This window comes from Miniopterus schreibersii, assembly GCF_964146895.1.
Source record: "Miniopterus schreibersii genome assembly, chromosome: 6".
Classification (NCBI taxonomy): domain Eukaryota; kingdom Metazoa; phylum Chordata; class Mammalia; order Chiroptera; family Miniopteridae; genus Miniopterus; species Miniopterus schreibersii.
This window is the reverse complement of record NC_138107.1, coordinates 52,468,128-52,481,809: the sequence shown is the minus strand read 5'-3', so window position 1 is coordinate 52,481,809 and position 13,682 is coordinate 52,468,128. Positions and strand designations below refer to the sequence as shown.

The window sequence follows — 13,682 nt, the reverse complement described above, 5'->3', positions numbered from 1 at the left end:
GAGCCAAGAGGAGGCCTAGATGGAGCCTCATCCATGCACAAATCAGAGGACTGGGGAAATGAAGTTTACAGGGCACCCTTCATGGAAGGGGAGGGGCCAGCCAAGACCCTCAGCATGCTGGGGTCTCCGGGTGGGAGCCCTAAGTAGCTGGAATGTCCTGGTGAGGCCCTTCTGGGAAGTAGCCGTCAGACCTGCACGTTCATGTGCTCTGTGCCTGTTTTCTCCATCTCCTGTTACAGTGGCCGTTCCCCGTGGCCCCTTCTCACCAGACTGCTGCCTGGCTTCCTGATTGGCCTTGTTCTCCACCCTGGCTCCCCTACAGCTTAGTCTTCGCCCAAAGCAACCAGGTTATATAACTATCTCCCCAACTGATCGTAGCGTGTTTGCACGTAGAACAGGTTCCACCTTCATAACTGAGCAGCAGGTGCCTCTTGATCTGGCTCCTGCCTGGTCTTTCTCACTCATTCCCAGCCTTGCTGACTTACTATTGTTCACACCACTCTCCTCCCCTGGAGGGCCCTGTACTTGCCAGGTCCCAGGCCTGGCAGGCTCTTCCCATCTTCGTATGGCTCCTGCCTCTCACCTGTCGGACCTTAGTTCAAAATCTGAACAGAAGGATCTCCCTGGCTACCTTCCCTGAGTAAGTGTCCTCCTTCCCAGTGTGTCCCAAGATCTGTGGTGAATGACTGGTTTTTAAATTTCCAAACCATGTGGATATTTTTGTGAAATGTAACAAAGACGGCTCAGCAAGGGCAAATCGCTTATAGCACTTCCTCTCAGTCTCATTCTGGGCTGGCAGCACGTAGTTCAGCACCAGCACAGGTTGTGGATGCTACTTTGAGTAGCAGCATCTCTCCACGATGACCCTGAACATCTCTTTAGGACTAACCACTCTCTGTAATGCTCTGGCTATGCTTTATCTCCCTCAGTAGAATGTTAGGATGACAGGAGGCTGGTCCTGGACTTGTCGCCCCTCCATCCACAATGCCAGGATCAGTGCCGAAGCATCCTAGGTTCTTACTAAACCCTTTTCGATGCTCTAGCACCCCAAGGGATTTCCTGCCCAGCCCAAGCAGGAGGAAATCCTAGGAGGCCCAGCTTCTCCCCTGGGTAGATCTGCGTCATCTCCATATCCTGTATCAGACATGGAGTCGGCCTCAGCCGCTGTTACAGTGACTGGAATAAAGTAATTCTGGGCTATTGCTAACTCACTGCATGACCTTGATCGGTGACTGCAGTTTGGCCTGCCTCCACTTCCATGTCTGTCATGTAGGCATAGCATTTCCTTCCTGGTGAAACCCAGTAATGCTGCTGCACACACTTAGTGATCTCCAGAATGCTGCCCCTTGCAACTATGCAACTGTGCAACTATGTACCAATTTTATAGCTAAAAATCAAAAGCTATTTTCTAACTGCTTAGTTGTAAACGGTATACTTGGCTATAACTGATCTGTTGTAAAAACTACCCTTCTCTGCGTTTGTGGCCAGGTCTCCTGACTTCCTGCAGGCCACCACTTGCTCTTCATATAAACCATTTATTATAGATTTTTTTTATCCAGTGACACTCACTTTCAAATTTTTAAAAATATTTTTTAGTCTCCAAATTTAGTGAAGTTGACAAGGTAGTAGGTATTAGAAAGATAGTAAGTCAAAAACAAAATTGATAGAATAGTGCCAAGGTATCTCTAACTTTCTTTAACTCTGATGTTGTTTGGCACCACTGGCTGCTGACTAAGCCGCCCAGATCTGAGCACAGCATAGTGTGCTTGTTAAGAAGAGCACAGATCCACAGGAGCCAGCTCTACCGTTTCCTAGCTGCATGATGCTGGGCAACTTTTTAACCCCTCTGAGACTTGTTTCCTTATCCATAAAGGTGGGCTGATTAAAGAACCTTCACTTATGAGTTCCAAATGAGTTAATACTTGCCTGGTACATAGTTTGTTCCATGTAAGTATTAGTTATTATTTATTGAGGGGAAAAATGCTTTCACTGATACATTTTTTTCAGTCTTTTTCCCTCCAGTTTTATTGAGATATAATTGACATACAGCACTGTATAAGTTTAAGGTATACAGCATAATGATTTAACTTCCATATATAGTGAAATGATTACCACTTTAAGTTTAGTTAACATCTATCATCTGACATAGATACAAAGAAAATATTTTGTGTGTGTGATGAGAGCCCGGGATTTACTATATATATATCTCACAGCAGTGTTAACTGTAGTCATCATATTGGATATGACATCCTTAATATTTATTTTATAACTAGAATTGTACCTTTGACCACCTTTATCCAGTACCCTAGGCCCCTGCTGCATACCTCTCCACCTTTGATAACCACAAATCTGATCTCTTTTCTATGAGTGTTTTTTAAATTTCACATATAAGCGAGATCGTACAGTATTTGTCTTTGCTGACTTATCTCACTTAGCATAATGCACTCAGGGCCTATCCATGTTGTCACAAATGGCAGAATTTCTTCCTTTTTGTGGCTGAGTAATATTCCATTGTGTTTATGTATATATCACATTTTCTTTCTTCATTCATCCATCAGTGGAACACTTAAGTTGTTTCCATATCTTGGCTATTGTAAATAATGCTGCTGTGAACATGGGGTGCAGATATCTTTTCAATATAGCGTTTTTGTTTTCTTTGGACATATTCCCAAGAGTGGAATTGCTGGATCTCTCTAACACATGTTAAAGCATGACATTTCTCACATTAAATTTTACATCTGACTTTCTCTGACCATTGACATTTTTTCTGCAGGCTTTCGTGGAGGCCCAGAACAAGATCACGGTGCCATTTCTTGAGCAGTGCCCCCTCAGAGGGCTATACAAGGAGAGAATGACCGAGCTGTATGACTACCCCAAGTACAGCTGCCACTTCAAGAAAGGAAAACGGTGCGGAAAGCGAATCTCGTTTCATTTTACTTTACTTTTCTAATTGACTGCGTCGTTATTAAATTTTAAAACAAATTCTAAATAACTTGTCAGTCTATCAGATTAATTCATCATAAAGTGGATTCATTTCTATGCTTAAATATGAGAATAATATCTTTTGATCTATTGTCCAAATTCTTAAAATAAGGATTAAGAAATTTGGTAGATGTCAACTATAATTAAAAATAAATTTTAGCCTGGCTGGGTGTGGCTCAGCGGTTGAGCATCGACCTAGGATCCAGGAGATCGAGGTTTGATTCCCTGTTAGAGCACATGCCTGGGTTGCGGGCTGCATCTCCAATGATTCTGTCATTATTGATGTTTCTGTCTCTCCCTCTCCTTTCCTCTCTCTGAAATCAATAAAGATATATTTAAAAATAAATAAATAAATGAATTTTTAAAAAACTAACATAATCACCAAAAAAAAAAAAGAAAGAAACTTAGTATAGATATGTCCTAGGAAGAAATCTACAGTGTAAGAATTTATTGTTTTCTTTTGGTAAGTAATTGGTGAGATGGAATGATTCATAGACAACAGTGGAGATTTGTTTGCCTCTAAAATTAATTATCTTTGGCTTATAAATACTTGAAGATTTTATTATATACATTTCTTCTATCCAAAAATGGAAATTGTCCAAGAAGTAGAACCTGATAATTCACCTCTCTTGTTCCTCTTTTTTTTACACTCAAACATATCATCATATTGTTTTTTAAGCCTCTTTGGAAGTACCATCAAAAATTTACTTTAGAATTTCTTAGACATCCCCATCTCTCCCCCAAGGATCAGCAAAGTATAATCTGCATGCCAAACCCTGCCCACCGCCTGTTTTTATAAATAAGGTTTCAGTGGCACCCAGCTATGTTCGTTCATTTATATATTATCCATGGCTACTTTGTATAACTGCAGAGTTGTGTAATAGCAACGGAAACTGTATGGCCCACAAAGCAGTCTTGCCCATTACAGAAAAGATTTGCCGACCCCTACCTAGCAGCCTTTGATTTAGCAAGTAAAAGTCTTTGTCTTTATTTAGCTAAGGTGCAGAATTTCAATACCCAAAGCAATTCAGATAACAAACTGTAGGTACAGGGAGGTGGTGGGACCTACAGCCTAGTCCCCATGTCCCTGGCATGCTCATTTGCATTTGTGTGTGTGTGTGAGCTTTTTGCTTATGTGAATTTGGTTTTACTCCACAAATAGCAAACTGCACAGCTAAATAAAGACTGTCTCTGTCCTGCAGGTATTTCTATTTTTACAATACAGGTTTGCAGAACCAACGAGTATTATATGTACAGGATTCTTTAGAGGGTGAAGCCAGAGTGTTCCTAGACCCCAACGTTCTCTCTGACGATGGCACGGTGGCACTTCGAGGTGAGTGCTCCTCGGCCAGGCCCACGGGAGGTCCAGGCCCCCACACGATGCTCTATGCTGGTGCAGTCGCCTCGCCTCTGAAATACCAGACAGAGCGAGGACCATATTGCAGAACAGATGCATATGCAGTGTCAGGAAAGCTAATTTTTGCGCAGTATATTTAGAACACACAAGTAGTCACGTGTTCTTCTGAAGGCATGAAGCAGAGCTGGAGGATACTTTTCACTGGACCCAAGTTAGCTTCTAGGGCTTCTGGGATCCTGAAGTATAGTCATCTTTTCCTGTAACATCCCTGAGAACTATCTGTGGTTAGAAAACAAATTAATTCTCTTCTATAAGAAATTTAAGCGATACAAAGAATGTTTCAACTATAAATGTAAAATGGGAAGGGATATTTATCAGACCCCTTTCCTTGGAAGGGAGGAACTAATTAAGAGTTTTAAATTTTAGATAATTGTCAGTATGATAGAATTAAAAGTAAAAAACTACAACCTTGAAAAAATTGGACAACTTGGTACCCTGCCCCTTAAAGGTGTAAGTTGCTACATGTCTCCTAAATAACTCTGCCCCCAAAGATGGCCTCCTCCACAGCCCATAAAGATTTCCCCAGGTTTGCGCCATAAGCACTAGTTCTGGGGTGAGGAAGATTGCTGTTCTATTGAAAGTAATCAGTATTGAAAGTAAGATGCCAGCCAGCTTATGAGAGCATTCTTTCATGAATTTGAACTTGGGAGTTAAATGAACTTAATACACTGGTTCTGTGCTATAATGTATCTTGTATCGGAATTCATTTAGTTTTAACAAAGGCCTGCTTTGCATCTCATCCAGATAGACTTCATTAGAACAGGCTCCCACCTCTTAGTCTGATAATTCATCCCAGTAATTTTTTTTAAAAATATATTTTTGTTGATTTTTAGATAGAGAGGGATAGAGAGAGAGAAACATCAGTGAGAGAGAAACATCAGTGATTAGCTGCCTCCTACATGCCCCCCACTGGGGATCGAGCCTGCAACCTGGGCATGTGCCCTGATCGGGAATCAAACCGGTTCCTGGGTCGATGCTCAACCTCTGAGCCATACCAGCCGGCCGTTCCAGTAACTTTTTGATGGAATTCTTGCCATGCACATGTCCTGATGGATGAAAAGGAGAACTAGACGTGGGACCTGGCTCCAGTCTTTGCGAATGGTATTATAGGGAATTACAGTGTGGGTAAACATTCAGATTCTTTTGATAGTATATACATTTTAAAAATATGCATTTGAAATAAAAATGTTTTATTTAAATTTTTCCTGAAAATTTTCTAATTATATGTAAATAATTCAAACACTACAGTGTTATACAGAGCGGAAAGTGAATATTTTCTCCCCATTGTCTTCTAGATTCTTTTCTGCAGTTACATACATATGAGCCTGAATATTTTATAAGAATTATAAGTGATTAATAAGTAGGCTTTTTGAAATTTTAAACATATTTTCCATTAATAGAGCTTTCATGTAAAAGAGTAGAAAACCTCTGAAAATAGTTGGGTTTCTTAGGACAGTTTTCGACCCCCTAGTAAAGCTCAGCAAACATCCTAAGAGGAAATCTCTGGTGTTGGTGTCTAGTACCAAATGCTGTGTGTACTTCATAATGATCAAAGCTACTATAAATGTGTAAATGTTTGCAGGAAACATTCCATGGTGATTGCAGTGTTCTGTGTGTCATGGCCCTAAAGAATTGGACACAGCGTAGTAGTCCGTAGATGGTGTTGCTTTTCTCACTTTTCCACGGTCACTTTTGGGATGTGCGACGTGTAAGATCTTTATTGCAAACCCTCAGGCCTTATTTACCTGGGCTCGTGGTGGTCAGATGGTATGGACAATAATCCTCGAGTGCCAGCAGTGCTCAGAAAATGAGGTTGTAAAGAGTGATCTCAGATTGTCTGGAATCCATTCCAAAAATTACCTAATGGCTCCAGTTTAGTTCTGTTACATGGTATGTGCCCTTATTCAGTCATTACTCCAAAGGCAGTTTCCTTAACTCCTTTTCCCCCTCGTTCCCTTTAGAGAATAAATAAAATACGCTGAAAGTCTGAGATGAGCTCTGCTTTGAACTGAACTGCCTATTGAATTATAGAAATTAAAAATGGAAGCATCGCCCGGCTGGGCGTGGCTCAGCGGTTGAATATTGACCTAAGATCCAGGCGATCCGGGTTCGATTCCCGGTCAGGGCACATGCCCGGGTTGCGGGCTAGGCAGCCAATCAATGACTCTCTCATCATTGATGTTTCTGTCTCTCTCTCTCCCCCTCCTTTCCTCTCTCTGAAATCAATAAAAGATATATAAAAAAGAAAGAAAAAAAAAAATGGAAGCATCTGAATGGTCATATAATCCAATACTTCACTTTGCAGATGAAGGAATGAAGACTTGTCCATAAGGCAAATGCCTGTAAGACGTGGGCTCAGCCCTCAGAGTTCCTCCCTGTCACATTCTGCTTCTGTGTATGACAGAGTGTTGTCAGACAACACGGGGCAGTGATCAGGGCTAGGAATTGTGTCTCCATCACTGTTTAATTTCTCCTGTGTTCCATAGGCTATGCATTCAGTGAAGATGGTGAATATTTTGCCTATGGTCTGAGTGCCAGTGGCTCAGACTGGGTGACCATCAAGTTTATGAAAGTCGATGGGGCCAAAGAGCTTCCAGATGTGCTCGAAAGAGTCAAGTTCAGCTGTATGGCCTGGACCCATGATGGGAAGGGAATGTTCTACAACTCTTATCCCCAACAAGATGGAAAAAGTGATGGTAAGTTAAGACTTCAGATGAAGGTACCTTTTTTATGAAATAGAAGTGTGACTCACGTAGCTTTCATAGAGAAGCTAAACCACAACAGAGGTTGTTTGGTCTAGAGCCAAGATTCCTCAAAGGACATTCTGTCAGTTAGCTTTTTTATGTAACAGATCACCCCAAACCTCAGGGGCTTAAGATAATGACCATTTATTTTGCTTGAGTCTGTGGGTTGGCAGGCGGTTCTTCTGGGCTTAGCAGAGTGTGATCATGTATCTGTGGTCAGCTACAGGTCAGTTGGCTGATCTAGGCTTGACTCTTTCACATGTCTGGGGCCTCAGCTCTGCTCCATGCGGTCTTTCATCCACTAGCAGACTAGTTCACATGGCAGCTCAGCAGAATTCCAAGGGAGAGAGCTGAAAGGCAGAACCTCTTGGGTGCCTGGGTTTGCTGCTCATATTACCATGTCCCTGCATTCTGTTTGCCATCCCCTATTCAAGCAGATACAGGGAACTGAAAAGTTGAAGCCATTATCACAGTCTTTCACAGCTGTGTTCTTTCTCCCAAGGGGATCATGGAGAAGATGAATTTTTCATAAAACTAACTTATTTAATGATGTTGAGTGATTGTACAATTTTCTTACTGCGGTAATCATATCTCTTCCCCTGATCAGAAGTCACAAGTCCCCCGTTGGTCACATTTATCTTGAGACTTTTCTCCTTGTTAGCTTCCCATATACACACCTGTTCTCCTCTTCAGTTGCACAGAGGTGCTACTGTGTTCAGTGGTTCCTCTTTCTTTCCCACCTCACTAATCTCCCCGGACAGGAAGGGCCCTGTGCCTCTACCTTGCTGTTGGCATCATCATCTTTGTAACACTTCGTATTTCCACACGGAGTGTAGCATTTTCATGTTGCCTTAGCTGGCCTTCACAGGCAGGTTTTACTGTCTCTTTGTTAGAGATGTGGATCTGGGATGCAGAGTCTCAGTTACCCGTTTCAGGTCCCGGGGCTGGCAAGAAGCAAAGCTACCCCCGTGCTTTCTACCATATATGCCCCTTTATCATGGCTTCCTGTATCTTTGTCATCTTCAGATAAGCTTTCCTTTCTGTTTTCCCCTCAGTTGAATTGGGAATGAGGCTATAACACTTTCCATTTCTTTTGGCTGTGTTTACTATCTGCTGCCTCTGGATAGACTACTGCAGTACCTTTCTCTGAATTCACCAATGAACTACAGAGGAGCTAAGGGTTTTTTAACCAAGGATGTTGGCTAAAGAAAGATCTGTGGCCTGGCCAGGCATGGCTCAGCGGTTGAGCATCAACCTAGGATTCAGGAAATCGCGGTTCGGTTCCCGGTCAGGGCACATGCCAGGGTTGCGAGCTCGATCCCCAGTTCCCCAACTGGGAAGGAGACAGCCGATCAATGACGACTCTCTCATCATTGCTATTTCTCTCTCTCCCCCTCTCCCTTCCTCTCTCTGAAATCAATAAAGATATATTTAAAAAAGAAAAAGAAATACCTCTGCTCTGTGCACTGAGATAGCTGCCTGTGTTAAGAGTGCCAGTGGGTTAGAAAATGTTGGCTATTTTCAAGTTCTGGGATGTCAAAATATATAACTGGCCATTTCTTGTTAGAGAACAATGTTATTAAGTTAACTTGTGGAAAACATGAAAATTTTTAGTTATCCTCAGCCTTCAGTGGCAACACTAGTGATTGTGATTGAACTAAGAAAGCCCATACCTCCCACCTGTCAATTGTTGCCCTCTTGTCCAGAAAGCCTCAGCAGCCTCTCAGGTTGAGTGTTGGAGGCCCTCATAGTAAGAGCTAAGCAGTTCTGACTGTGCACTTCTTACCAGTGTTCCTGGAAAACCCTTGAAAAATCACCAAATACTCTAAGGTGTGTTTTTTAAATTAAATTTATTGGGGTGACATTGGTTCATAGGATCACATAGGTTTCAGGTGTACATTTCTATGATACAACTACATGTTTCACTGTGTGTCGTGGTCTTACTTCTTTTTTATTTGTTGTTCTGAAAGCTTGGTACATTTTCAGTGTGAAATAAAAACAGGTCAATCTCATAACAGCCTCAAAAATCAGCAGATATGTGTGAATTACTTCCAGGATGATACCCAACTGATTCTAAACTTTTTTTAATAGCTTTTAGACCAATTTTAGGTTCACAGAAAAACTGAACAGAATGTACAGAGATTTCTCATACATCCCCTTCACCCACACATGCACAACCTCCCCCACTGTCAACATCTCCACCAGAGCGGTACAGTTGATGAGTCTTCATTGACACATCATAATCACCCCAAATCGATAATTTACATTAGACCTCAGTCTGTGTTGTACATTCCATGGCTTTCTCACAAATGTATAATAATATGTATCCGCCATTATAGTATTATACAGAGTGCTTTCACTGCCCTGACAATCCTCTGTGTCCACCTGTGTACCCTCCCTCACTGCCTCCTAACCCCTGGCAACCACTGATTTTACTGTCTCCATAGTTTTGCCTTTTCTAGAATGTCATACAGTTGAAATCATACAGTATGTAGCATTTTCAAATTGGCTTCTTTCATTTAGTAATATGCATTTAAAGTTGCCCCTCCCGGCCGGGTGTGGCTCAGCAGTTGAGCGTCGACCTAGGATCCAGGCGATCAGGGTTCGATTCCTGGTCAGGGCACATGCCCTGGTTGAGGGCTTGATCAATGACACTCTCATCATTGATGTTTCTATCTCTCTCTCTCCCTCTCCTTTCCTCCCTCTGAAATCAATAAAGATATATTTTTTTAAAAAAGTTTAAAGTTGCTCCATGCCTTTCCATGGCTTGATAGCTTATTTCTTTTTAGTACTTAATAATATTCTATTGTCTTGCTGTTCCACGGTTTATTTATGCATTCACACGCTGACGCACATCTTGGTGGCTTCCAAGTTTCGGCAGTTATGAATGAAGCTGTTGTAAATATTTGTGTGAAGGTTTTTGCATGGACATAAATAAATTTTCAGCTCCTCTGGGTAAATACCAAGGGGTGTGATTACTGCATCATATGGTAGAAGTATGTTTAGTTTTGTAAGAAACTGCCCAGCTGTCTCCAGAGAAACTGTGCCATTTCTATTCCCACCAGCAATGACTGAGAGTTCCTGCTGCTCCACTTCCTCATCCGCATTTGGTGGCGTCATTGCTCTGGATTTTGGCTGTTCTGATGGTTGCATAATGGTGTCTCATTGCCTGACTTTGCATTTTCTTCATGACATGGTGTAGAGCACCCTTTCATGTGCTTATTTGCCATGTCTATTTTATGTCTTCCTTAACGAGGTGTCTGTTAAGGTCTTTGATCCATTTTTTTCATCAGGTGGTTTGTTTCCTTATTGTCGAGTTTTAATAGTTCTTTTTATATTTTGGGTAACAATCCTTTATCAGATGTGTTGTTCTTGTTTTTTCAAAAAATGTATCTTTTGATTTCAGAGAGAAGGAGGGAGGGAGAGAGAGAGAAGGAAACATCAGTGATGAGAGAGTCATTGATCATCGGCTGCCTCCTGCACGCCCCCTGCTGGGGATTGAGCCCAAAACCCGGGCCTGTACCCTGACGGGGAATTGAACCACAATCTCCTGGATCCTAGCTCAGTGCTCAACTGCTGGGCCATGCCGGCCAGGCTCAGATGTGGGGTTTTTTAAAATATCTTCTCCCAGTTTATGGCTTGTCTTTTCATTTCCTTGACAGTATCTTTCACAGAGCAGAAGATTTTAATTTTATGAAGTTCAGCTTATCAGTTCTTTCTTTTATGAATTGCACCTTTGGTGCTGTATCTAAAAAGTCACCACCAAACCCACGGTCATCTAGGTTTTCTCATATGTTGTCTTCTAGGTGTTTTATAGTTATGCATTTACAGTTAGGGCTGTGATCCATTTTGAGTCAATGTTTGTGAAGTGTGTATGGTCTGTGTCTAGATTGTCTTACATGTGCATGTCCAGTTCCAGCACTGCTTGTTGAAAAAAATGATCTTTTCTCTGTTGTATGGCCTTTGCTCCTTTAGCAAAGATCAGTTGACTATATTATGTGGGCTTGTTCCTGGGCTGTCTTCTCTGTTCCATTGATCTATTTGTCTGTTTTTGTCAATAGCACCTATGTCTTGATTATAGTAAGTCTTGAAGTCAGGTAGTGTCAGTCCTCCAGCTTTGTTCTCTTCCTTCATTATTTTGTTGACTATTTTGTTTTTTTGCCTCTCCACATAAGCTTTGGAATCAGTTTGTCAATATCCACAAAATAACTTGCTGGGATTTTTATTGGGATTGAGTTGAATCTATAGATCAAGTTGGGAAGAACTGACATCTTAACAATAAGTCTCGTGACTTTGTTTCTAGCATAGTACAGTGTGAGTGAAATAGATTGTCTTAAAATTGTTAACTGCATTTCAGTATACATTTTTAACTCCTTTAGGCACAGAGACATCCTGCAATCTCCACCAAAAGCTCTGCTACCATGTCTTGGGGACTGATCAGTCAGAAGATATTTTGTGCGCTGAGTTTCCTGATGAGCCTAAATGGATGGGTGGAGCTGAGGTATTGTACTATTGTGAAATTTTACCTAAAAAGAACGTGCCCCATAGATTGTGTATATAAATATCCGTGTTTTTTGATGACCTTTATGAATGGTAGAAGTCCTTTGAGGGAATAGTCTTTTTGTTAAAAATATTGGCATTCAAAATGACTCTTAATACTGAAGGTGATGATAAACCTTTGACTGTAATCACAACATGAAAATCTTAATACTAAAAGTTATGCATGCTTATGGTAAAAAATGTAAAAGTACAGAATAACATAAAGTAAAGCATGAACATTGTGAAACTTGGAATCCTCCTTCTCAGAGGTGAGGAAAGTATCCTTCTAAAAATCTCCCTTTTACATACAAGCGAGAATGTGGAGATTTGTGTTTTCCTGTTTTATACAATTGTGCTCTTTGTATTTGTTTACTTGTTTTTATACTAACACATGTATCCTTTAGATATCTTCCCATCTTGTAGACAGTTCATACATTCCTTGGGGATCTTGACAATAACCCCTATTGAAGTGATGCATCTTTGAAGTTACTGGCCTAGATTTTATTCTGTATCTTGACAATCAACTGAAAAAACTTAGAGGTGCATAGAGTAAAACTTTATTCTTGTGAGTACATTTCTTGGCACTAAGAAATGTATTTTTAAAGAAAGAAAAACAGCTCTGGCTGGTGTGGCTCAGTTGGTTGGAGAGTCTTCCCATACACAAAAAGGTTTTGGGTGTGATCCCCTGTCAGGGCACACATGGGAGGCAACCGATCAGTGTTTCTCTCTCACATTGATGTTTCTCTCTCCTTTCCTCTCTCTCAAATCAATAAACATATCTTCAGATGAGGATTTTAAAAAAAGAAAGGAAAACATTCTGAATGTTTTAATATAGGTAGGCTATCATTCCGTTTTTTAGTGGGAATGAGGAATCCACTAGAAACATTTTAGCTCATTGAGCCACTTAGCTCTTTTCTGAGAGATGATTAGAACGTTGGTAAGAAAGGAACGTTTTAAATTTGAACTTCTGCTCATGGGTCTGGTTCACTGGGGCATAGAATAAGAATCTGTGGTATTTTAGTTCATGTGCGTTGGTATACCTTATTCCAGATTGTCCTTTTATTTATTTATTTTGTTTCTCTAGACCAGAGCTTGGCACAGTGTTGCCCTCAGGCCACATCTGGCCTGCTGCCAGTTTTTGTAAACAAAGTTTTATTGGAACAGCCACATCCATTTGTTTACATAGTATCTGTGGCTGCAGTTAAGCTGTAACTGCAGAGTTCAGTAGTTGCCACAGAAGGCCACATGGCCCACAAAGCTCAAAATAGTTACTCTCTAGCCCATTACAGAAAAACTTTGCCAGACTTAATATAATGTGTTAAAAGTGAATTTACAGGACTTATGTTTTATTACCTGAAACTGCCCTTTTTTTCATGCTTTTTCTTTCCTACCTAATTCCCCACTCTACAAGCTTTGCTTGTGTAGTTACTATTGTCATATTTCTCATGTATTTGTTTTTAATGGCTTTTCTGACTCCATTTGTACTTGTTTTGAGTTAGTTTTCTTCTGAGCTTAGTTTTTTCTCATACCCAAGGCTTCTGCTTATTATGGATAATATGTGTTTATTTATAAAATAATACACATTTTTACTTTCATCTGAGTGAAACAATTAGGGAGAGAATATGCCACCAAAAAAACCTAAAAACATTAGGCCATGTGTTTCTCTTTACCTTTTTTGGTGGGGGGGGGGGAGTTTGATGGGGAAAACATAAAATAACATATCTTAGTAATCATATTTTATTCCTTCTGAATTCCTCATCAACTCAAAAGCTGGAGAAATGTTTTGCTTCAAGACTAATTTCATTGCACCTGGCCTATGTTAATCAAAGTAAAGTTATTTGGTTGATACAATAATAGGAATACTAAAAATAAATGCCAGAATATCAGTATATTTTAAATTAGTATAAAAGAAAACAGTTTAACTGTGGCATATGTGCAGCTCTAGTTGCTCAGACTTATTTGTTAGCACTTGGTTGAAGCAAATAGTTTTTGTTCAATAC

At 40.7% G+C, this 13,682-nt stretch overlaps 1 protein-coding gene across 1 annotated transcript in view; it reads left to right on the top strand.

The window, feature by feature from the left end:
* PREP (prolyl endopeptidase) overlaps positions 1 to 13,682 on the top strand; it is a 103,726-nt gene that overhangs the window by 20,601 nt on the left and 69,443 nt on the right. The window contains exons 3-6 of the mRNA XM_081141094.1: positions 2,774 to 2,907; positions 4,185 to 4,315; positions 6,886 to 7,095; positions 11,523 to 11,644. Of these exons, the coding sequence (XP_080997220.1) occupies positions 2,774 to 2,907; positions 4,185 to 4,315; positions 6,886 to 7,095; positions 11,523 to 11,644 (597 nt within the window). The remainder of the gene's footprint in view (positions 1 to 2,773; positions 2,908 to 4,184; positions 4,316 to 6,885; positions 7,096 to 11,522; positions 11,645 to 13,682) is intronic.